At 40.5% G+C, this 24,350-nt stretch overlaps 2 protein-coding genes and 1 non-coding gene across 4 annotated transcripts in view; 2 read left to right on the plus strand and 1 right to left on the minus strand.

Annotated features, from left to right (window-relative positions):
- Positions 1–16,676, minus strand: part of LOC122106845 (transmembrane protease serine 11E-like) — an 82,164-nt gene extending 65,488 nt beyond the window's left edge. Inside the window, exon 1 of the mRNA XM_042678375.1 lies at positions 16,525–16,676. Within this exon, the coding sequence (XP_042534309.1) occupies positions 16,525–16,676 (152 nt within the window). The remainder of the gene's footprint in view (positions 1–16,524) is intronic.
- On the plus strand, positions 3,765–3,895 carry LOC122106942. Its single transcript, XR_006147261.1, has one exon. It is a non-coding gene; the product is annotated as a small nucleolar RNA SNORA51 (small nucleolar RNA).
- The window catches only part of Ythdc1 (YTH domain containing 1), a 39,027-nt gene continuing 31,277 nt past the window's right edge, over positions 16,601–24,350 (plus strand). For both annotated transcript variants that reach the window (XM_042678005.1, XM_042678006.1), the window contains exon 1: positions 16,601–17,020. In XM_042678005.1, coding sequence (XP_042533939.1) covers positions 16,993–17,020 — 28 coding nt within the window. In that variant the 5' untranslated portion in view covers positions 16,601–16,992. The remainder of the gene's footprint in view (positions 17,021–24,350) is intronic.

Below are 24,350 nucleotides of genomic sequence, written 5' to 3' on the forward strand. Positions count from 1 at the left end.
CTGTATATGTGAAGATCATGTTTTAATCTGTTGAAAAATGAGTATTCCACTTTCAAAAATGAATTTAGATGGGAAAGGAAGATGGAAGGCATGGCATGGCTCAAGATGCACTGGACTCATAAACTGACATATCGAATTGAAAATCCTTTGCAAAACTACTTAAAGATAACTTAAAATATAAATTTTAAAACTTTAGAACAATTCCTTTTTCTCTATGTCACTAAATATAAGTAAAATGAGCCTTCTTAGATGCTTCCTCTAACACTATACATATTTGAGAAGAAAAGAGATGATTTAGTGCCCATCATCATCATCATCATCATCATCATCTCACCATTTTAGTCTTCTACCTGCTAGAAAGAGAGGAGTAAATGCTAATATTTCAAATCTAGCATTCTCACCTTAATACAATTGGCTGCATAGAAACCAGGTTCTTGCCTGGTTGTAACTACTCAGGAGGCTGAGATCTAAAGATCATGGACCAAAGCAAATCCAGACAGGAAAGTCTATGAGACTCTTTTTTTTTTTTTTTGGTCAGTCCTGGGGCTTGAACTCAGGCTCTGGGCACTGTCCCTGAGTTTCTTTTTGCTTAAGGCTAGCATTCTACCACTTGAGCCACAGTGCCACTTCTGGCTTTTTCTGCTTTTGTGGTAATGAGGAATCAAATCCAGGGGTTCATGCATGCTAGGCAAGTACTTAACCACTAAGCCATATTCCCAGCCCTCTGTAAGACTCTTATATCCAATTAATCACCAAAAAAGTCAGAAATGGAGCTGTGACTCAGTGGCAAAGTGCTAATCTTGAGCAAAAAAACTCAGGGACAGCACCCATGCTCTGAGTTCAAGCCTAAAACCAGCCTTTCCCCACTTAAAAGAAGAAAAGAAAAAGAAAAACATCAGGACTATAATCTTGCTATTAAGGCTTACAGCCTTCAACTAAGCTTGATTTTGGAGACAATAAAAGGAAGAATGTTTTCTTACTCTGCACTTACTCAATTTTCTAATATAGGAGTACAGTAAGGGATTACTAGATCTGAGAATTTTCTATTTCATTAGCAATAATTAAACATATCTGAACAAAACAAACATGATAAAATGCATATTCAATGAGTTAATTTGTTTAAAAAGCTGTAACTGCGTTACTCAGAAATACTAGGTAGCCAGACACCTGTGCCTCATGCCTGTAATCCTAGCTACTCAGGAGGCTGAGATCTGAGGATCGCAGCTTGCAGCCAGCTGGGGCAGGAAAGTCCTTTAGTCTCTTATCTCCAATTAACCAACCGAAAATCAGAAGTGGTGCTGTGGCTCAAAGTGGTAGAGTGTTAGCCTTGAGTGAAAAAACTCAGGATAGTACCCAGGCCCTGAGTTCAAGGTGATGACTAACAACAACAACAAAAAAGTCTCATGGACTTTTCTGCCTTGCCTGGCTTTGAACCCCAATCCTCAGATCTCAGCCTCCTAAGTAGCTAGGGTTACAGATGTGAGCCAAAGGTACCTGGCTTGTCATTTCTTTTCTAAAAGCACTAACAAATGTATTAATCATAACTGACAATATGAAACAATGGCGACTTGAAAGAAAATGAACTGATAGTAGTTCAAAAGGTGAAAACAAATGATCCTGCTTAGCTCAGGAATTACTACTTCTTTATTTATTATTCCAGTACTGAGGCTCACTCAGAGCCTCAAGCTCTTGCTTGGCTTCTCCTCTACTATTGGCATCCTACCACTTGAGCTGCACCTCCAATTCTGAAAATTTGCTAGTTAATTAGAGATATGAGTCTCTTGGGAATTTGTCTGAACTAGCCTTACAACTGTGATTCTCAGATCTCATCCGCCTGAGTAGCTGGAATTATAAAGCTCAGCCTCTAGTGCCTGGTTACTGTTTGTTTATAACGGAGAAAAAAAAAGTGTGACACCCTAAAAATCAAAACTTCAAACAATGGCGAAATAAATGGTAACACATTGGTCTGTTTTGTTCACAAGCCGCTTTTAACCTGTTTTTGTGCCTTGGAGATGGCAGACTATGATTCCAGATGCTCCCAAAGTTGCAGACAGGTTTGGGTTTCCTCAATCAGTTGCTCAGGCTTTACTGCTCAAGGCTTTACTCCTCGCTGCCAGACTTTTTGATTCAGAAAACTCACGTGGCCTGACTGCTTTGCTCTGTTTATAAATTAGTACTCTGGTTTGACAGTTTCCTCAGTTTGGTTCAGGGTCTCTGAACTCTTAGTGTAATTTTAGTGTAATTTTGGTAAGTGTGAGTTCTTTTCAGAGGTTCGCTTGGAGCTGTTCTACTATTACAAATAATTTGTCAGCCATCTAATACTGGTTAATACTGTGTTAGTTGCAGTCTGCAGCTGACTCATATCCATTAAAGATATCCACAAGGTAGTAGATGCTATGCCACTTTCCACGGTTAATATGTAATCACATAGGAGTAAATTCTGCATTTTTTTTACTTACTCAATTTTTGTTGTTGTTATTGATGTGGTTCACTTATTTATAATTTATCTAGGACTATTTGTTCCAATATCTAGGGAGTTTTTGTTGTTGTTTTGTGTTTGTGTTTAAGAGCCTCTATTTTTTGTTTTTCTCATGCTATTATCATAACTTGAACTGAAGGCCTTGTGCTCCTCTCCCCACCCCATCCCCACCCCCTCGCTTATAGCTGGTACTCTACCACTTGAACCAATCTTCCAGTTAAGCAAAAATCGCTAATTAATTAATTAATTGGAGCTAGAATCTGCAGATTTTTCTTCCTGGGCTGACTTTGAACTGTGATCCTTAAGTTTCAGTCTCCTAAGAAACTAGGATTACAGGCATAAGCCATCTGCACCTCACAAAAGCCTCTATTTTTCTTTTCTTTTCTTTTCTTTTTTATTTGTCAGTCCAAGGGCTTGAACTCAGGAGCTGGGCACTGTTCCTGAGCTCTTTTTGTAGCATTCTACCACTTTGAGCCACAGCACCACTCCTGGTTTTCTGGTGGTTATGCTATATGGCAAGAAAATGGAGAAGCCACATTTTGAGAGTTGGAATCAGGACTGGTGACTGTATGGTGGACTTCTGTTTCAAAGACCAGCAGTCCTGAACAGAGCTTACACCAAGCTTTTATGTATGTATGTATGTATGTATGTATGTATGGATGGATGGATGGATGGATGGATGGATGGATAGATTGATTGATTGATTGCCAGTCCTGGGTCTTGAACTCAGGGCTTGGGCACTGTTCCTGAGCTTCTTTTGTTCAAGGCTAGCACTCTACCATGTGAACCACAGTGCTGCTTCTGGCTTTTTCTGTTTATGTAGTACTGAGGAATCAAACCCAGGGTTTCATGCTTGCTAGGCAAGCACTCTACCACTAATCCACATTCCCAGCCATGCACCAAGCTTTTAAAGACAACAATCACATGCTTGGGGTGGAGATCAAGGCTTAACAAAAGCAGACTTTATATGGACATACTCAGTTACAAGCTCAGGTACCAGCAGAACCTTTCTATCTAGGGACGATACACCTCAACTTTATACTTAGAGGCTACTCAGAGGTAGGTGGTTCAAGCCATTTAGGGAGGTAACCAACCAACACAGAATCAGAGCATTCTCTATGCAAGTTTTCCTAAGGCTATGAGAGTCTTACCCAGACTTTCCTGCTCAGGCTTACTTTGAACTATGATCCTCAGATCTCAGCCTCTTGTGTAGCTAGGATTATAGGCATGAACTACCAGCACCTGGCTAAAAGCCCTTATCTTTTGGCATTAAAAAAATGTAGAAGGCCTCTGGGTGCTTACCACAGGCTGTGTTCTTACACTGACTGTATAGAAAGAGGAGGCAGAGTAAACCTACCCCATATATACCTCAGCCCAGGCCTGTACCTAGTCTGTATTGTGAATGGGGAGACAAGGGGGAAAAAAATGTAGATAGTTCATCATCATTTTAAGACAAATTATATATATTTATTTTTATATTTATGCATATGTGTGTGTGTGCGTGTGTGTGTGTGTGTGTGTGTGTGTGTGTGTGTGTGTTGCCTCAGCTCTATGATTCTGTGGTCATTCTACCAAACTTTCCTCTAAAGCATTTGACTTGAGATGTTCTGTCAAATAAGATTCAAATGACTGTGACACATATGTCCTTTACATAAATTGTGGAAGCTGTACATTCTTTCTCTCTTTAACTGCTGAGCCTCTTCTTGGGAAAGAGAAGGGAAATGGAAGACTAGCTAAAATATTTTTTGTAAGCAATTGAGTTATCTTACTATCTTTATTCTTTTACAAAAAAAAAAGAATGAAAGGGCTGGGAAGGTGGCTCAGTGGTAGAGCTCTTGCCTTGCATGCATGAGGCCCTGGGTTCGATTCCTCAGCACCACATAAGCAGAAAAAAAAAGCCGGAAATGGTGGTGTGGCTCAAGTGGTAGAGTCCTATCCTTGAGCTGAAGAGTTGAGGGACAGCACCCAGGCCCAGAGTTCAGGCCCCACGACTGGACCCAAAAAAAAAAAAACAAAAGGATGGACATAGTACAGAAGTTTCTGGTACCACTTGCCTTCCAAGTAATAAGCAATATAATTAATTTTAATTTTAAATGATACTTGTTTTCTACTTATGTTCCACATAGATATGTAGCTATCACGTTTTCATTTGAGAATACACCAGCAAGTCCTGCATATATTTTTGGATCCCTTTGGGATAAAGATTATTCAATGTGGATCAAGGTTAATGTCCTTTTACATATTTTTCTCAAATAATGCAGTAAGGAATATTAGAGAGCTGGGAATGTGGCTTAGTGGTAGAGTGCTTGCATAGCATGCATGAAGCTCTGGGCTCAATTCCTCAGTATTGCTTAAACAGATACCTACCAGAAAGAGTTATGAAACTTTAGTGAGATAAAGCATGCGTTTAAATTCTGGAACTTAGGAGTAAAAATATGCCATATATGGTAAAGAAATTTACCCAAACTAAACTTTCCTCTAATCTCGATTTTTCTTATATATTCTTTATTTCTGTTAATGACCTCTTTTAGAGATTTGTCATGAGCAGCTGTTATTTTTACTCTTTGGACTAGGTACATTTATATTTTTGACACAAGTTCTAGCTATAAAGCCCACACTGGTCTCAAATTCAACATTCTGCTTCCTCAGTCTCTTGAGTACTAGAGCTACAGCTGTGCGTCACCAGTCCCAGCTCAAAAATTCAATGAGAAGAAAATTTCAGAACAGCAATAACAGTAGTCAGTACTACTCAGGGGACTCATTCATAGATACATGGAAAATGAAAAATTAGATGATCATTACTAACAGTAATTTCTTTCTCAAAGGAGACAAGAGTTACAACACTCCTTCTGAAGCAATTGCCCTGTTTCAATAGCCTCACTACTTATTGTAGGCAAATTGTTTTGTCTTTTTTTTCTCTTAAATCCAGGAATTGGGAACATATAATAGCAATGATAACAATGTTATTTTTATTGTAGCTATCATTTTTGAGCACTTGCTACCCTTTGCCCAATAAAACCTATGATGTACTTGCGAAATCTGCATAGTAACTTTCTAAAGTACTTTGAATTCCCAGCTATCAAAATATGCTTACAGGGTCTAAGAAGGTGACTCAGTGGTAGAGCACTTGCCTTGCATGCCTGAGGCCCTGGGTTCGATTCCTCAGCACCACATAAGCAGAAAAAGCCGGAAGTGGCACTGTGGCTCAAGTGGTAGAGTGCTAGCCTTGAGCTGAAGAGCTGAGGGACAGCGCCCAGGCCCAGAGTTCAGGCCCCATGACCAGAAAAAAAAATGCTTACAGATGAGAACAAATATACAAAGAATAATGTGACCTATTGAACAAACTGAATAGTTTCTAAGTAGATTTATAGAGAAATTGATTCCAAAATTCCACCCCCACCTTTTTTTGCTTGTTTATTTTTTTGCTAGTCCTAAGATTTGAACTCAGGGACCCTCAGAATTGTCTATCTTAGCATTTTCTTTTGCTCATGGCTAGCACTCTACTATTTGAGCCACAGCTCCATTTCCAGCTTTTTGGTGGTTAATTGGAAAAGAGGGTCTCTTGGGCTTTTCCTGCCCAGGCTAACTTTAAAGTACAATCCTCAGATCTCAGCCTTCTAAATAGCTAGGATCACAGGTGTAAGCCACCTGCGTCTGGCTTCTTGTGAATCTATCTGTGGTATAATTGGGGCAATTCTGCTGAAGATCAAGTTCAGGCTTGCTTTGGCAGCACATTCTCTGAGGTAGGAACAAATAGAGATTAGAATGGTCCCTGTGCATGATGACATAAATTAATAAAGCATTCTGACCTTGTTTTGAAGATGAAAAGAAAAAAAAAGAAGAATCAAATTTAAACCTTTTATTTTTACATCAGAAAGCAATACTTCACGTAGTGCTGTCTAATGTTCAAGCAACACTTGTCAGGGGAAAAATAATGAGACAGGCAGGGAAGGAAATAAGAATAGAGTGTCAGGACATAAACTTAAGGCTCAAGTCCAGCACCAGAGAGGTCTGAGACAGATATATTTTTTAAAAAGTTTCAGTATGTAAAGCGAGAACCTGTCTCAAAATCAAAATGAAACAAATAACAACAAAATACCAAAAGCTTTAGATGAAGGAAAGGGAGAAAGGTATTATCTTCAGAAAGTCTTTTCATATCAATTTCAAACATCAGTAGCTTTTTGCTTTGTTTTTCTTTCTCTAAAACATTAGCTAACCCTTGGAAAAGGAGATGCAATTGTTAAGTGCAAACTCAGCTGCTGAGCTTTTCCCTCTTTTTCTAGTACCTTTCTCAACCAGTGCTGGTGTTTAAACCAGTTGTGCTAGTCTTGAATGAGTCATCTTTGATGGAAGAATTGCCTAATAGGAACATTCTTCCCTTGAAGTCCTTTAGGAAAAAGCTCAGTCACATACACAGTAGCAGCTGCGGGTCTGCCATACAGCCAACCAAACAAATTTCTCATGTGTCTTGTATCTGTATATTTTTGGATAGATTCTTCGGAAAGCTGAAGGAAGCCTGGAATAATTAAGTCTGAATGTACTCAGGTGAGAGGTCTCCTCTAGGTTCTATCAACTGCTGCTTAATTTGACATCATTCCTGATCAAAAGAGAAAAATATAAAACAGTGATGTGCTGGACACTGGTGGCTCACACCTGTAATCCTAGTTACTCAAGAAACTGAGATCTGAGGATCATGGTTCAAAGCCAGCCTGGCAAGAAAGTCCATGTGGCTCTTATCTCCAATTAACTACCAGAAGACTGGAAGTGGTGCTGTGGCTCTAAGTGGTAGAGCATTAGCCTTGAGCAAAATCGCTCAGAGCCAGCTCCCAAGCCCTGAGTTCCAGCCCCATGACCAACAAAACAAGCAAACAAAAAACAGTGATGTATGATTTTTACCATGCACTATGGATTTGAATGATGGAAAATTAGAACTAGAAAGAACCTGAAGAACCTGAAATCTACTGAGACATACTTGAAATTTTTATAGTATTTTATACATGTGAATGAACCATCATATACATATGCTCATTGGTCTCCATAATTCTCTGTGCTTGGTAATATCTTCATTTTATATGTGAAGAAATTGTAAGTGCAGGACTTGCCTAGAGCCAAGGAGAGTTCAAGTACACTACATTATTGAACAAGTGAGAAAATGAAAGCATACAGAGAGTAATATATAGAGGTAATTGAATGCTGGCAGAATACTGACTTTCTAATGCTTGACCTTCTTTCTCTCTTTTTATCTCTATAATTTCTTCTTTTCATTAAATTCGTATTTGGTTTCCTTGCATGCCAAGGACACTCTATATAATATCTTACAGTTTATCTAAAATTGCAAGTGCTGTAAAGGACATAGGTACATATACAGAAGGGATGAAAGAGAGTCACCTAATTTTGTCAGGGAAGGTTTAGTCCAAGAAGAATTCCTAGATGAGATATAAATCACCTGAAAACTATACATGCTTCTTGTGCAATAAGAGAACATTTCACAAAGGTAACACATGAATAATTCATGCAATTATTTCCCTTTTAGATGTCTCCATAGTGCTGCATGTTTGTACTGTCAAAACTCTTGCTCCTAGAAATGTGAATTAGTCATCCATTGTGCTCCATTTCCCTTTCACTATCCTACCTTACTCTACTGCAAATGTTGGGTGTGTGAGTTGAGTTACCAAAATCATTCCCAGATATCTTTCACAAATAACTTGATGGAGAAGTAACTTGAGGGTAGTTGGTCATGGATCCAGGTCAGGTACTGTTGAGGTTTTGTTGTTGTTTTTTCTTAATATATATTTTTTGTTGTAAAGATACTGTACAGAGGGTTTACAGTTACATGAACAAGGTTATGAGTACATTTCCCCTCAAGCACTGTTACACGCTCCTTTATTTTTCCCCTACCATCCCTTTCCTCCCCCCTCCTCAACTCCTTCCTCCCCTCTCCAACCTCCCCCATGCAAAGTTGTAAAGTTTATTTTCAACACTGTCTTGAACATCTCATTGTTACAATGGGTCATCCTATATCCTTATTTCAGTATTTTATTTCCCTTCCCCTCCCCACATCAGAAAAATGTATGGCCAACAGACACATGAAGAAATGATCAACTTCTTAAGCCATAAAAGAAATTCAAATCAAAACAACATTGAGGTTCCACCTCACCCCAGTTAGAATGGCTATAATCAAGAAATCTCATAACAGCAGATGCTGGAGGGGATGTGGCTAAAAGGGAACTCTATTGCACTGTTAGAGGGAGTGTAAACTTGTTCCACTTTGGGAAACCACTTTGCAAAGCAGTTTGGAGGTTCGTAAAGCACTCCACATAGACCCAGCAATCCCACTTTTAGGCATTTACCCAAAGGATCACAAACAAGGCCATGCTAAAGCTATCAGCACAACTATGTCTATCGCAGCATTATTCACTATAGCTAATATATGAGACCAACCCAGATTCCCCTCAGAAGATGAATGGATCAAGAAAATGTGGTATATATATACACAAAGGAATTCTATGCCTCCATCAGATAGAATGACATTGCCCCATTTGTTAGGAAATGGAAAGACTTGGAAAAAAATTATATTAAGTAAGCCAGACTCAAAGGAACATAGGTTCCATGGTTTCTCTTATTTGCAATAACTAGTATATGTCTAGGACAAGCAGGAGAGGTCAAAAGCTATGTACATATGACCATATAACCTAATGCTAAGCAAAATGAACCCCAAGATAGGAACATAAGAGGTTTTATCTTTGTTGCTGGTTGTTTTTTTTTTTTTTAATGTACTTATATTGTACTGTGTGTGTGGTTTTTTTTGTTTCTTTGTATGTTCTTCCCCATGGTACCACCCCTGTTGTCACTGTATTTGATTCCGGTGTCCTGCATCTTCTTGTTTTTTTCTTTTGCCAGTCCTGGGACTTAAACTCAGAGCCTGGGTGCTATCCCTGAGCTTCTTTGTGCTCAAGACTATCACTCTACCACTTGAGCCACAGCACTACTTCCAGCTTTTTCTGTGTGGTTTATGGACTTTTCTGCCATGGTTCAAAGGCTAGCTTTGAACCATGATCCTCAGACCTCAGCTTCCTGAGTAGCTAAAATTATAAGCATGAGACACTGGTGCTGGCTTTGTTGAGATTTTTAAATTGATCTCCCAGAAGGCTGGGTATATGGCTCAAATAGAGAACTCTCTGGGAGAGTGAGAGTTCCTGAGTTCAAACCCTAGTACTGCAAATAGGTAGGTAGGTAGGTAGGTAGGTAGATGTTAGGTAGGTAGATAGATACATTGATTGATTGATTGATTGGTTGATTGATTTAGCTTAGATAGATTTATTCTTAGGGATGTAGGTCAGTAATACAGTGTTTGCCTGATACTTGCCCAGCAAAAGAGAGAGACAGAGAGAGAAAGAGACAGAGAGAAGGAAGGAAGGGTGAGTTAAGAAACTGACCTACAGGGCTGGGAAGGTGGCTCAGTGGTAGAACGCTTGCCTTGCATGCATGAGGCCCTGGGTTCGATTCCTCAGCACCATATAAGCAAAAAGAAAAAAGCCGGAAGTGGCACTGTGGCTCAAGTGGTAGAGCACTAGCCTTGAGCTGAAGAGCTGAGGGACAGTGCCCAGGCCCAGAGTTCAGGCCCCATGACCGGACGCCCCCCCCTCCCCCATCCCCCCATCCCACCAAAAAAAAATTGACCTACAAAAAATCTTGAGCTACAAATAAGACGCCCTAGAAAAGGCATGAAAAGGAGAAACTAACCTCAGGTGAGAAGTTATTCATGATGTTTAAATCATAGGAATTACTGGACTTGTCAAAGGAGAGCTAGGTACTTTTTAGCTAACTCAAAAACAATATTGGTTACAAGAATGAAAGGCAGATCAATCCAAACATACTCCACAAGAATATAAGGAAAAAGGCAGAACTATTTAGATTACATTTTATCAGAGAAGAGTTCAAATATGCATTATAATGCTCTATTTTAGACTGTGTGTGGAACAATTGAACATTTCTCATTGCATATTTTACTATTATTATGCTAATTTGTTCATTCCCTCTGGGTTCATGGTTTTTTTTTGTTTTGTTTTTTGCTCACAGAAACAAGGAACCATTCATGTTATTTGAGATGAAAGGGAAAATGATCGTAACAAGAGGAGGTATCTGCCCAAGTCTAAGATAGAATAAAGGAAGAACTAGCTTTGAAAATTAGACTGGGTTGATAACTAAGATAATCTTTCCTGTTTCTGCTATTTTCTTTGGAACAATCTTCACTGTTTATAGTCAAAGAGTGACTCAAACATTCAGCCACACAGAGAATGATTCTTGTTTTTATTCATTTCAACATTCCAGAAGAAGTGACTTTGGAACCATTCCTATTTCTATTCACTTTCAGCAGCTACAGACAGGTAATGAAACTGGAATTTTAGGCCCAAGGTTCAAACTCCTGAGATACCTTATGTAAGGTCAGGCCACTAGCCCTCAAGTAAAAAGACAACAGCGGAGAAGGGCAGAGAATTGAAATTTATTATGCAGCATTTATGAAATTTATTCCGTTAAATTTGTTACAGTGATTATAGGAAAAGTAGGTACATCAGCCCATATTCAGCCATCTTCAGAATAATCACAAGTGATAGTAGGTTGAAATAGACAAAGAACTAGAGGCAAAAGGTATGCATAAACAGTTTCAGTCACAGGAGTGTTCTGCTGGTCTTTATCTTAGTCCTTGTAGTGTATTGAGAGGGGTTCAGAAGAAATTTTTATCACTTCATTAGGGAGGTGATCAAGGTATTCAAGATAAGCAGGTCAGTTACACATGGTAGGTGGTTTGCTCTGGTCTGTTCCTTCCTGAATTCTAGGATGGTTGTTTGAGAGAATGGCTTAGGGCAAAGGACACAGGGGCAAAGCCAAGTCAGGAATACTTAGTGTTTATTCTGCACTTACTCCCTTCTTGAGCTAAGTAGGGGAGTGCTTTTCAGCAAAAGCAGCTTTTGAATAGCTGTTAGGGTTAACCTAGAGGATCATACAAACCTGAGATTCAGTGAAAGTTATAGAATGCTACAACCTACTCATAATGAGTTACACAAGCCAGTTGTTACTTCAATATAGTTGTTGGTTGTTGTCAAGATAATGGTATTAGAATGTAACCTTATGAAGGGTGATTAGATCATATTATATAACCTTTGTGAATAGGATTAATGTCCTTTTAGAGGCCCCACAGCCAATGTGGGGACAGATCCGTGAAATCCTAGTCTTCCAGAAATTGAGTATCTTGGGTTTGAGAGCAGTATGCGCTACATAACAAGACCCTGTCTAAAACAAGTAATTATAGGCTCCTGGTAACTTGTGACCTCTTTCACCATGAACCCAAAGCTACAAGGTTTCCATCTATAAGAAAGTAGGACTTCATTAAATACCAGATCTGGAATTGTAGTAGGAAGACCCCTACTCAGGCAGGCAAGCCCACCTAGTTGTCCAGAGTGACAGAGCCCACTGTAACGAAGTTGTTAACAAAGAAGCAACTTTATTGAGAAGGTTCCTACACTGACCAGTCAGGGCCGCAGCACAGGCTTGGGAGCTGATACTGCAACTCCGAGCAGCCCCCATTCTTTGTTTTTTAAAGGCAAAACCCATGAGGTTGAGCCTGGTCACCTGTAGGTGACCAATGAGATCATAACACACACAAAGGATTGTACAGTCATACCAGACCACACACAGGTGGCCAATGAGGTTACAGTTTGTCTATGGCTGTTTAAACCAGCCTATCACCTTGGTTTAAAATGGCAAGCAAATTTAGTGGGTAAGGCGAGGTCTACCTTTTGGTGGGCAAAAGGTGGAGTTTGCCATAAGCCTGTGCAAAAGGTAAGGTTTACCTTAAGTATGTGGTGTCACCAGTTTGAGCCAGATTACAACCTATCTGTTTTATGGGTCAGTCTTTAACTCAACAATCAAGGGTGGGTTAGGTTGTTAAGGGGAGAGGGACCAGATGCATTTATTTCATTCCAGGAACAAGGCCCATCAAATCTAAAATCCATAAAACAAAGGCAAAGCTCAAAATGGAATACCAGCTTGGGCCCTATCTCAGGGTCCATTTCAGAATCAGCTTGGGCATGGACTCCCTAGTCTAAAGAAATGTGAGAAATAGATTTGTGTTGTTTATAAGTGTTACAGTGGTGAGGTACTGGTGTCTGACTAGAACGGCAATTTTGCGGGAAGGTTACTGCACTGGTTAGACTTTTATTGATATGACAAAATACCTGACACAAACAAATTAAAGGAAGGAACAATTTATTTTGATTCATGATGTCATTTTTGTGGGAGGAATATTTCTTTTTTTTTGGGGGGGGGTCCCGTCATGGGGCCTGAACTCTGGGCCTGGGCACTGTCCCTCAGCTCTTCAGCTCAAGGCTAGCGCTCTACCACTTGAGCCACAGTGCCACTTTCGGCTTTTTCCTTTTTGCTTATGTGGTACTGAGGAATCGAACCCAGGGTCTCATGCATGCAAGGCAAGCGCTCTACCACTGAGCCACCTTCCCAGCCTGATGTGGGAGGAATATTTCTAAGCAGACCTGGTCAAGAAGTGATCAAGTGATCAAGTGATCAGGGAGATCAGGAAGGAGAGAGAGAGGGGTGGAGGGTGGGGGATGTCTGAGCTACATGGAATTTTTCTTTTCATTCTTTTAATTCTATCTGAGCCTCTAATCTTATGGGATGGTGCCAAAACTTTCAGTGTGGGCTTTTAGTTAATTGCCATTGAAACCACACTGCCCTCAGTACATACCCAGAAGCGTGTATTAATAATCTTCTGGGTTCATTTCAATCCAAGTTGATAATCAAGATTAGCCAACACAGTTAAAATTCACCAGAAGTTAACCTTGAGCTTAAGGAGACAGTTTCAGTCTCAATAACCATTTATATACCAAAACAGAAGAGGAACAGATAGCAGATGTCATGTGACTATTATATAGAGTGGCCACTGAGTTCTTTCAGTGGTTCTTCCAGCCATGATCCTGTCCTATCTATCTATCTATCTATCTATCTATCTATCTATCTATCTATCTATCCATCTATCTATCTAGATATAAAAATAGTAACAAATAATTTTAGCCAGGTGCCAGTGGCTCACATTTATAATCCTAGCTACCCAGGAGGCTGAGATCTGAGGGTCAGAGTTCAAAGCTAGCTCAAGCAGGAAAGTCTATGAGACTCTTATTACCAACTAACAATCAAAAAAGCCAGAATGGAGTTGGGCTCAAGTGGTAGGACACAAGCCTTGAGAAACTCAGGGACAGCACCCAGGCCCTGAGCTGAAGCCTGAGGACACACACACACACACACACACACACACACACACACACACACACACACACCACAAAAAGAGAAAAAAATATTTTTTCAGTTGTGGGGCTTCAGCTCAGGACCTGGGTGCTGTCCCTTAGCTCTTTTGGTCAAGACTAGCCCTCTATCACTTTGAGCCAATTATTTTGAGAAAATAATTTTTATGCAAGCTGTATATATATATATGTTTATATATGCAAATATATATTATTTAAAATCATAAGATAAAATAAAACATCGGGTAAAGAGCATGTTAATCTCTGTTTTTTGTATTGCTAGAGTTTGAACTAAGGGCCTCATGATGAATTTTTTCCCCTACTTGGGGTATATAATATTTGATTTTCTCTCTACTAAATTACTAGCCATTATGCATTACTCAGATCACTGCTTTTTTTTTTTTTTTTTTTTTTGGTAAGTCATGGGGCTTGAACTCTGGGCCTGAATGCTATTCTTCAGCTCTTCAGCTCAAGGTTAGCGCTCTACCACTTGAGCCATTGCACTACTTCTGGTTTTCTAAGTGTTTTATTGGAGATAAGAGTCTCATGGATTTTTAAGTTGGGACTGGCTTTGAACTGCAATCTTCAGATCTCAGCCTCCTGAGTAGATAGGATTACAGGTGTGAGTCACCGGTGCTTGGCTTTTACTGCTTATTTTTATGTCATCAATGGTTATAAATGATGATGTCTAGTTCTAATATTGATTTTCTCTTGCCATTTATTAGCTATAATACTTCCACAAAGAGACATTTCCCTTTACTAGCTAACTTGTTAGCCATGAGATATAGTCTAAAGTAGGGAAATAAGATGAATGATCATTTTTCTTTATTAAAGAGTTATCAAAATGACACTATTTTCCTAACACTCTACAGTACTATTGTTGAACTACAGTGAATTTACGGCTTGAAATATATTTGATATTCTTCAAACCTATATAGTTTATAGATGCTCAATGTATTTTGTGTTTGGCTAATGAGGGCCACTTTTTCTCTCACATCATTTTGATAGGATTTCTTTCTGGTACGACAAGATAGTATAGAATCATACTGTACTTTTGCCTTCCCTTTAAATATTGATATACTCTTAAGACTCTGAACTGAATCTCCTTCGTTCCTTATTATACATCATCTTCTTAGGGCAATATAATCCAACTAATTTTTTTTTACTTCTTAATGTAAACATTTGATGGATGTACACTTCAATGAGTAACATTGGACAGGGCTTAGGAAACCAAAAGGAAGTGACTTACAGAGGCCCAGTCATTGGAAAGTGATTGTCCCCATTAAAGGCCTTGTGTGTGCATGTGTACTTGTGTGCCTGTCCTGGAGCTTGAACTCTGGGCCTGGGCAGTATTTGTGAGCTTTTCTTCACAAGGTTATAGATCCACTTCTAGCATTTCTGTTGTTAATTGGAAATGAGTCTACTGGACTTTCCTAATAAGACTTTCCTACTTTCCTTTTCAAACTGAGATCCTCAGATCTTAGCTTCTTGAGGAGCTAGGTTTACAAATGTAAGGTATCTAAGCCTGCCTTAAAGGCTTTTTTTAAAGGGCCTCAGTAAAAGCACATAAGCACTATGCTAGTCTAGGCAAAGTCTCAGGTTAGCAGGTACTAGTTTGTAGCTTGTGATAAATGTGATAAATGATTTGCCCTCACCTGAATAGTTTGTCTCAGAGACTCCAGATTTTCTTATCTCAGAAGAGCGCTAATTACCTAAAACTTGTGCAGGCTTGTTTTTAGATTTTTATGGTTTTTTTTACTTCCATCTACTAGTGGGCTCAATCTATAAATGGTGACTCCCTGAAGATTCTGTACTGTATTGTTTTAGTTTATTAAGTTCTTATTTCTAATTTGTGGTTTTTTTCTGAAACATCTCAGCCTCTTGTCCTTTCACTCATGACATTGGTTCCAAGTCCCTGTTTTCTTTTTTTTTCCCTTAGATCTCTGACTGAAGAGAGTGAGTGGTGTCTGTCTTAAAACCTCTGTATGTGCGTAAAAACAAAATCTTAGCTCTACCCATATTTATCTAGTGTTCACCTTTTAGGTATGCCTTCACCCCAACATAAAGACTTTTTACTATTTTTCCCAACCAACCTTTCTCCTATCAATAAACCTTTTGCATCTTTCATATAATTCATTATATATATATATATATATTTTTTTTTCCCAGTCGTGGGGCCTGAACTCCGGGCCTGGGTGCTGTCCCTCAGCTCTTCAGCTCAAGGCTAGCACTCCACGACTTGAGCCATAGCGCCACTTCCTTTTCTGCTTTTGTGGGGCTGAGGAATCGAACCCAGGGTCTCATGCATGCAAGGCAAGCACTCTACCGAGCCAACTTCCCAGTCCAATTCATCATAATTTTAAACCTGAAAGCCTTGCCTACTTAACTAGACTATAACTCAGATGGGACAGAGCTTTAGATCCTAAACATATATACATACTATACGTACATATGCATACATGCACATTAACAGACTTATGAAAACATACTTGTTTATAAACAGGCTCTCTCTCTCTCTCTCTCTCTATATATATATATATATTAACTAGTTGATTGAATCTGTGGAGGAGTAAAAGTTCACATAACGCCTCTTTTGATGAACTTAAATCACTTAAGTGCACGCAGCTTACTAGCTCGCAAGCAGCCACAGAAGATCTTCCAAGGCAAATGACTGGACTTCCGGGCCGCGGGGGGGGGGGGGGGGGGGGGGCGGGCTCACGGAGACGCGCTGACGTCACGACCCGCTGGCGCCCTGTATCCCCGCCCCTCTCCGCACTGTGACGTTCCCCAGGAGGAACGGAGCGTAAACAGCGCAGGGCATTTCGGGAGCGGGATTGTTTCACGCAGGAAGCAGGCTCCATTTTAGCGCCGCCCGCCGTCGCCATCTGTTTCAGTTCCCTCCTCTTTTACCCCTCCCGTATCGATTCCCCAGCGGGAAGGCTGAAGCCTGGGCTGCGGTAAACGGAGGGAAGGGGGAACAGGGAGACAGGGTCTCGAGAAGGGGCGCGTCGAGGCGGGCGAGTGGGAGAGAGGCCCGGGGCGAAGCGCGCCAGCCCGCCGGCCGGACTGACGGACGGACGGACGGACCAGCTCGTGCAACTGCTGCCGCGGCGGCGGTGGCGCCCGCGCGAGTCGCGATCTGGTGGCGGCGGCGGGAGCGGCGGCGGCGATAGCGGCAGCGGCGGAACCCGGAGGGGAGCAATGGCGGCCGACAGCCGGGAGGAGAAAGGTTAGTGCGGGGAAAGGTGACGGGCGGAGGCGGGGCCGGGGCCGGGGGGTGGTCGTTGCCCGGCGCGGGGTGGGGGTTGGGGGGGTTGGCGGGCCTCGCGCGGAGCCGGTCGGCCCGCTCCACCCCACACGCTGGGACCCCCCTCAGCGAGAGACCGGGCCCGGGCCCCTCGTCCTCGGGGCTCCCGGGGAGGGCCTAACGTTTCCCGTCGCCGCGGGTGGTTCTTGGATCCCGGATTCCAGCCCAGACTTTGCTGGGAGCCGGCCGGGGAGCGGCCGGGGGAGCGGGGCCTGGGTTCCGCGTTACAGGCCTCGCGGGCTGATTTCCGGGTCGGTTATGCGGCTGTAATGCGCATTATTTTTTTTTGGGGGGGGGGGGAGCGGAGAAGACCCTTTTGGGGCTAGGCTGGATTCGAACACGCTACGTGCCGCCGCAGTTGAGCCCTGGTAGTGGAGTTAAAAAGTCAGTTGGTATTCAGGGACGCCGGCGGTTTATTCATCTCGAGAAATACTCTGGTGCGGCAAACGGGCACCGTGGCAAGAGCTATGTGTTTTATGTTCCTCGAACACATTACTTGGTTGGGAAATAAATCATGATCCTTGAAAACATGCTGTGCCTTAAGGCCTGTAAATTCCGCCTTTGCCCCCTACATAGGTCCTGACAACGGTTCTGGAAGAAACAGGTCGCACTCAGCTCCTATAAGCTCCCCGAGGCCCCCCGCCCCCCCGCCAGAGCCAACCCGATGGGGGCAAGTGTTGAGAGAGTTGGAGGGGGAACATGGAAAACCCCCGTGTTTCTGGGGTCGAATGTCATTGCATTCAAAATACCGAGTTCCCAGACGTGGTTCTTACAGGGGGTTCTGTGTCAGTACCTGTTTGTACAGTGATGCCAAGTTTTTGTTTTTGTTTTTTTTTTGTACTTTTGTTTTTCTCACCTTAAGATCACCGTAGTATTCTTGAAACAGTCACAGTTGTTGGCCCGCTATCTGTCACGTTTCTGTGTGACTGATTTGTGTGGCTAATTATTTTTAAGTGGACTCGAGTCGTTGGTTAAGTATGTGATCCTCTTCAGTTTTACTGGTTTCTACATCTGGAGAGTATAAAGTTTCCATTAATTGCTCTCAACTATAATGACAAGTTTGGGAATACTCTTCAGGTAATGCCTTGTCGTCAACCAGATTGTTGATTGGGTTATAATACCTTTAGCTTCCATCTTTAAACTTCCGAAAGTTACTCAATAGGGACATATGTTTTGAAGAAAGAAGTCCACTTTTAGTAGTAATTAAACTAGATCTTAACAATTATCATTTGATTGTCAGTAGTTTATGAATTATGAAACATGGGAGTCTGGTGGTGATTAGAGATGAGAGACGAAACACACAAAAATGAGAGTCAGTACTCACAAGAACTCAGTAAGATCATTGTACTTACACATCAATAGTAGACATTGAAGAGGAAAAGTGGTTATTTAAAGAAGTTGTTTTGGGGCTGGGAATGTGGCTTAGGGGTTAAGTGCTTGCCTGGTGTGCATGAAGCCCTGAGTTCGATTCTTTAATACCATATAAACAAAAAAAAGCCAGAAGCGGCACTGTGGCTCAAGTGGTAGAGTTCTAGCCTTGAGCAAAAAAAAAAAGCTCAAGGGGGGGCTGAGAAGGTGGCTCAGTGGTAGAGCGCATGCCTTGCATGCATGAGACCCTGGGTTCGATTCCTCAGCACCATATAAGCAAAAAGAAAAAAGCCGGAAGTGGCGCTGTGGCTCAAATGGTAGAGCGCTAGCCTTGAGCTGAAGAGCTAAGGGACAGCGCCCAGGCCCAGAGTTCAGGCCCCATGACCAGACCCAAAAAAAGTTTTGTTTCAGAAATGATTGTGCAGTTAGTCCAGCTATATTAATCATTAAGATGTTTTCACCTATCACTAATACTTAGGATGAACTTTCGTACTTTGGGTAATGTTCTTTTTTAATTTAACTTCCATAAATACAGAACTTTTGTTTAAATACAGACCACCTGTAATCCTAACTACTCAGAAGGCTGAGATCAGAGACAAGGTCTGTAGAGAGGTGGAGCTGTGGCTCAGGTGGTTGACCACTAGACTTAAGCAAAAAAACTTGAGAGTGCCCAAGCACTGAGTTCAAACCCCAGGACCAGCACAAAAAACCAAAAAACCTGACATGGGCTTATTTTTATAGTTTAGAATAAAATTTTCTGGACCACAGAGCAAGCTAGGAAAGGACTTTTTGGAAGTAGTATTTCCTGTAGGTATCATTTATGTGATCTTTGTCACATAATTGTAGCTAGAATTAGAGTCAGCACTTGACTTTTAACTCCTATATTTAAACAAGGAAAAATGGAAACCTTTTGTTTTCTTACTAGCTTGTATAGTTAGGGGTGGATTTCATTGTTACACCTTCATGTGTAAATGGGAATTATAACTTTTGTTGTTGCTGATTTGAAACATTAGGAAAATTTCCATAATGTATTTGTGATTCTCTTTTATTAAATAAGGATAATCTTAGGATCCTTATTTATCCAAAATATACTAGAATATAGGCTGTTAATGGTAAATGCCTTTTCCTCCCACTTGGCAGTACTGGGGATCAAACCCAAGAACCCCCTGCAACATGGTAGGCAAACTATACATCTTTTTCTGTTACATTTTGTATATATTTTGTGCCTTCAGCTTTTACAAACCTCTATAAATACAGCTATGAAAGTTTAACCCAAAATGTTTCTAAAGAGTTTCCACTTTCATAAGTAACAATTTCCACATAACCAGACTAGAAGTTCCCAAGAAGGCAAAGAGTGTCTGTACTGGCCTTTGTAAAGTAATTCTGTCTTTGCCCTAAATATTTACCTTGTTGGACTTTGGTAGCAATGTAAAATACAGCTCTAAGACTTTAACATACTGTGGATCTCACTGTTGTCCTGTGGTAATAGCTTTCCTGTTCCCTTCAGTTATGGCTCTGTAAAACATGGAGTATGTAAATAGTATTTTTTGTTTTGTCTTACCTGTAGTAAAAAATGGAAAAATTAAAAATATTGTGTGTGTGTGTGTGTGTGTGTGTGTGTGTGTATGTATTGCCTATACTGGGGCTTGAACTCACGGGCTAGGCACTGTCTCTGGAGCTTCTTTTTCTCAAGGCTAGTGCTCTACTACTTGAGCCACACCGCCACACTTCCACTATCTGAATAGTTTGTTGGAGATAAGTGTCTGATGGACTTTCTTGCCCAGGCTGGCTTTGAACTGCAATCCTGAGAACTCAGCCTCCTGTGTAGCTAGGATTACAGGTGTGAGTCACCAGCACCTGCGTAAGCTTCATGCTTTTATAAGGAAGGAAATCGCATAGGATAGGAAAATCTGAAAACCAAGTTTTGCCTAAAATAATGATAGTTCTGAATGACAAAAAAAAAATAGCTGACTTGTTTAATGTAAAATGTACTTTAATTGGAAGTGAGGCTCCAGAAGATCTTGCTACATTTCCAAACTCCACTGAGACTATACTATGAATTAAACTAAAACTGTATAATATACTTGGGTGCCTTTGTTGGAAAATAAAGTGTAAAATGACTGTGTCACAGATAAAGGTTAGTTTCCTACATTAATATCTCTGAAATTAAGGTTTTTTAGTTTCTTGTACCAGACATTTCAAGATTAAGGTAAAATTCTGGCTTCAAACAGCTATCCTCAGACCTCAGAGTCCTGAGTAGCTAGGATTACAGGCATGAGCCACTGATGCCCAGCTTTCATGTTGTGACTTTTTTGTGTGTGTGCCAGTCCTGGGGTTTGAACTTAGGGCCTAGGCACTGTCTGAGCTACTTTTGCTCAAGGCTCGCACTTTATCACTTGAGCCATAGTGCCTAGTTTTTCGTGGGCTGTAAGAATGATTCTTGTCCTTTCTTATACTTGTATTTCCTTGTTTTTCCTATACCTGTGAATCTCCACATAATTTCCTAACAGTTTTTTTTTTCAATTAAAGATTGTGCTAGTCCTATATCAGTAATGATATAGAGTTTAGCCATATAAGATGATGTAAATGCAAAACATTTCACAGTTGAGTTTATGTTTACAAGAGGAATCAGGCTAACAGTCTACATTTCTTTTCTTTTTTCCCCTGGTCGTAAGGCTTGAACTTAGGACCTAGGTGCTGTCTTTAAACTCTTTGTGCTCTAGGCTAGCACTCTGCCACTTTGAGCTATCTCACCACTTCCCGGATTTGAATCATTTATGGACTTGAATGCTTTATTGGAGATGAGTCTCACAAGGGTTTTTGCCCCAGCTGGCTTTAACCTTAATCCTCAGATCTCAGCTTCCTGAGTAGCTAGGATTACAAGCATGAGCCTCTGGTACCCAGCTAGTTTACATTTCATTTTGTTTTGCTTTGTGTTTAAGATTGAGGCAAAAGCCAGGCATGGGTGGCTCACACTTGTAAATCCTAGCTACTCTGGAAGCTGACATTTGAGGGTTCAGCTTTAAAGCCAGCCAAGGTAGGAAAATGGATGAAACTCCAATGAGCCACCAAAAAGCTGAAGTAGAGCTGTGGCTCAAGTGTTAAAGACTAACCTTGAGCATACAATGCTCAGGGACAGTGCCCAGGTCCTGAGCTCAAGCCAGCCTCCTCACCCCCCCCAAAAAACAAAACAAAACAAAAAACACTCAGGCAAGATTTAAAAGCCAGTTCCAAGTAATTTGGTAATAGTTAAAAATTTTAGAAGATACAATGCTGTTTGCATTGTCAGTACAGCTAATCTACTAGAATTGAGTAGGATTGTCCCAGTGAGCCTTCCGGTACTTTTAGAAAGTACAGTTATTTACTCCATAATATTTCAATTAAGTTTAAGAAGACATATGAAAGTACATGAAAGTCATTTACAAGATGATTAATTGCTTCCACACAGTGAAAATGGTTCTCAATTTGACAATGGGGTTGCATACTACTAAAACTGGAATTAGGACTGATGTAGTTCAATGTCCTTTGAACCAAATCTCCAGTTTGAGTTTTTTTTCTCTCCTCCACCAGTGTTATTCAGAGGTGAAGGCATACTAGGGTTAAGCAGGTAAATTTATTGTTTAACACAGTAGATAACATATACATATTGTCTTAAAAAGTTATAAGTGGCCAACTAGGTGCCAGTGATTCACACCTCCAATCCTAGCTACTTAGGAGGCTAAGATCTGAGGAATGCAGTTCGAAGCCAGCCTGGACAGGAAAGCCCATGAGAAATTAACCACTAAAAAGCTAAGTATAGTTATAGCTATTGAGCTATTACCATTCTCTGCCAGGACCATCCTAGGCATTTACTAATTGTTGCAAATGAGGGAAATCATAGAGCCTATGTTTCTTTGGGTCTGGCTCACTTCACTTAATATGATTTTTTTTACAAGTCTTTCCATTACAGAATGATGCTAATGGAAATAAACTCCAAGACATAAACCTGTTGGTCTTTTTTTTTTTGGTTATTGACCTTGTTGTCACCAATGTACTGTATACTGTATCTAGTTCTTTCTTCCTATTTATTTATTTATTTCATTTTTCTTTTTCCATTTGTTTATCCCTGGCAATCACTGTTGGAAATGAACTTTACCACATGGGGAGGGGATAAGACGGGGAGGGAAGGGATAGTGGGAGAAAAAGGAGTGGATAACAATGTTTGACAAGAAATGTACTCATTATTCATCACTTTAACCCCTCTGTAAAGCATCTTTACAATAAAATAAATTATCATTAACATAAAAAAAAGCTCTGAGTAGGCCTGGGAATGTGGCTTAGTGGTAAAGTGCTTGCCTAGCATGCATGAAGCCCTGGGTTTGATTCCCCTGTATCACATAAACAGAAAAGCTGGAAGTGTAGCTGGCTCAAGTGGTAGAATGCTAACCTTGAGCAAAAGGAGCTCAGGGAGCCAGCCGCTGGTGACTCATACCAATAATCCTAAATTACTGAGGAGGCTGAGATCTGAGGATTGCAGTTGGAAGCCAGCCTGGTAGGAAAGTACATAGACTTTTATCTTCAGTAAACTACCCAGAAAAAATGGAAGTGTCACAGTAGCTCAAGTGGTAGGGTGCCAGCCTTGAGCACGAAGAGGCTCAGAGACAGCACTCAAGTCCTGAGTTCAAGCCCAGGACTAGCAAAAAATAAAGATGCTTAGGGACTACAGACAGTGCAACTACACCCTGTGTTAAACCTAGGAGTGGAAAAAAACCCCAAACCACCTCCCCCCCCCCCCCCCCCCCAGGATTTTGAAACTGTAGCATTTTGTGGCTGTTAGAATGTAGTATTTGGATAGATTGAATTTTAGTTCTAAATGGAAAATAGTAGTTAATGAAACTGTTACTTAATTGAAAAAATTTGTTGCAAGGCACATATTTAAAATAAAACTGGTAACATCTTAATTTTGAAACAATTTTAGAGGTTTTAAAATGATTTTTAAAGACCTTATTGTTCTCTTTGTGAACATCAAGAGTAACTTTTAGTGTGCTGTGCTTTAGGCACATAGAATTTTTTTTCCCCTTTAAATGGTATATGAATTGTATGTTCATGGAACTTTTTCAACTTGGCATTCATTAACTTTTGTTTATATTGGGGTTACTCTTCGGTTGAGGTGCTGCTATCAAACTACAGTGAAGTATGACTGTTTCTGTCTCTTTACATAGAATACAATAATATTAAATTTCAGGACACAGAAAATGACTTAAAACACAGAAGTTTAAGAACTAGATCTAGTAGATACAGTAGCCTTTGCTGCTAAGGAGGTAATTACTTGTTTCCAAAAAGGATATGCTAATAATGATTATAGTCTTCAGCAGCAAAGGCTTGTGAGAATATTGAAATATAACTTCATTTATAACTAATTCATTCCAAGTTGAAAAGTGAACTAACATGTACACTGTTTTTTTCTAGCCAGTGGAGGAAGTTGACAGAATCAGCGCCATGTGTTGGACATACCTAGTATAATTCTCATTGGCCTTTTAAAACCAGTGTTTGAGTTTAAAAAATATACTTTTAACAGTTACAATTAAAATTCTTGAAATTTAAGGATAAGTAGTTTTGCTACTTCACCCATCAAGAAGGAATTATGTCCTTTTTTGAGGCTAGTGGGCCTTTACTTTTGTCTCTATTAATAAAACATGGTGGTAGTTTTGGTTGATCCTTTCTCTGTTGGGTTATATACCAAGCCATATAATAGATCCTTCTCCAATTCTGAAGCGGCTATAAAGGAGAGTGACAGAAGAGAAATGCTTGCTATTAGTTGCTTAGTCTTCCCAGTCAAGGCCTTAGCCAGAAGTGATTTTTTCCAGTCTTCAGATGCTTCTAGCCCTAGCCATAGTCAGACTAC

This window comes from Dipodomys spectabilis, unplaced genomic scaffold (genome assembly GCF_019054845.1).
Source record: "Dipodomys spectabilis isolate Male_0828 unplaced genomic scaffold, ASM1905484v1 ptg000043l, whole genome shotgun sequence".
NCBI lineage: Eukaryota > Metazoa > Chordata > Mammalia > Rodentia > Heteromyidae > Dipodomys > Dipodomys spectabilis.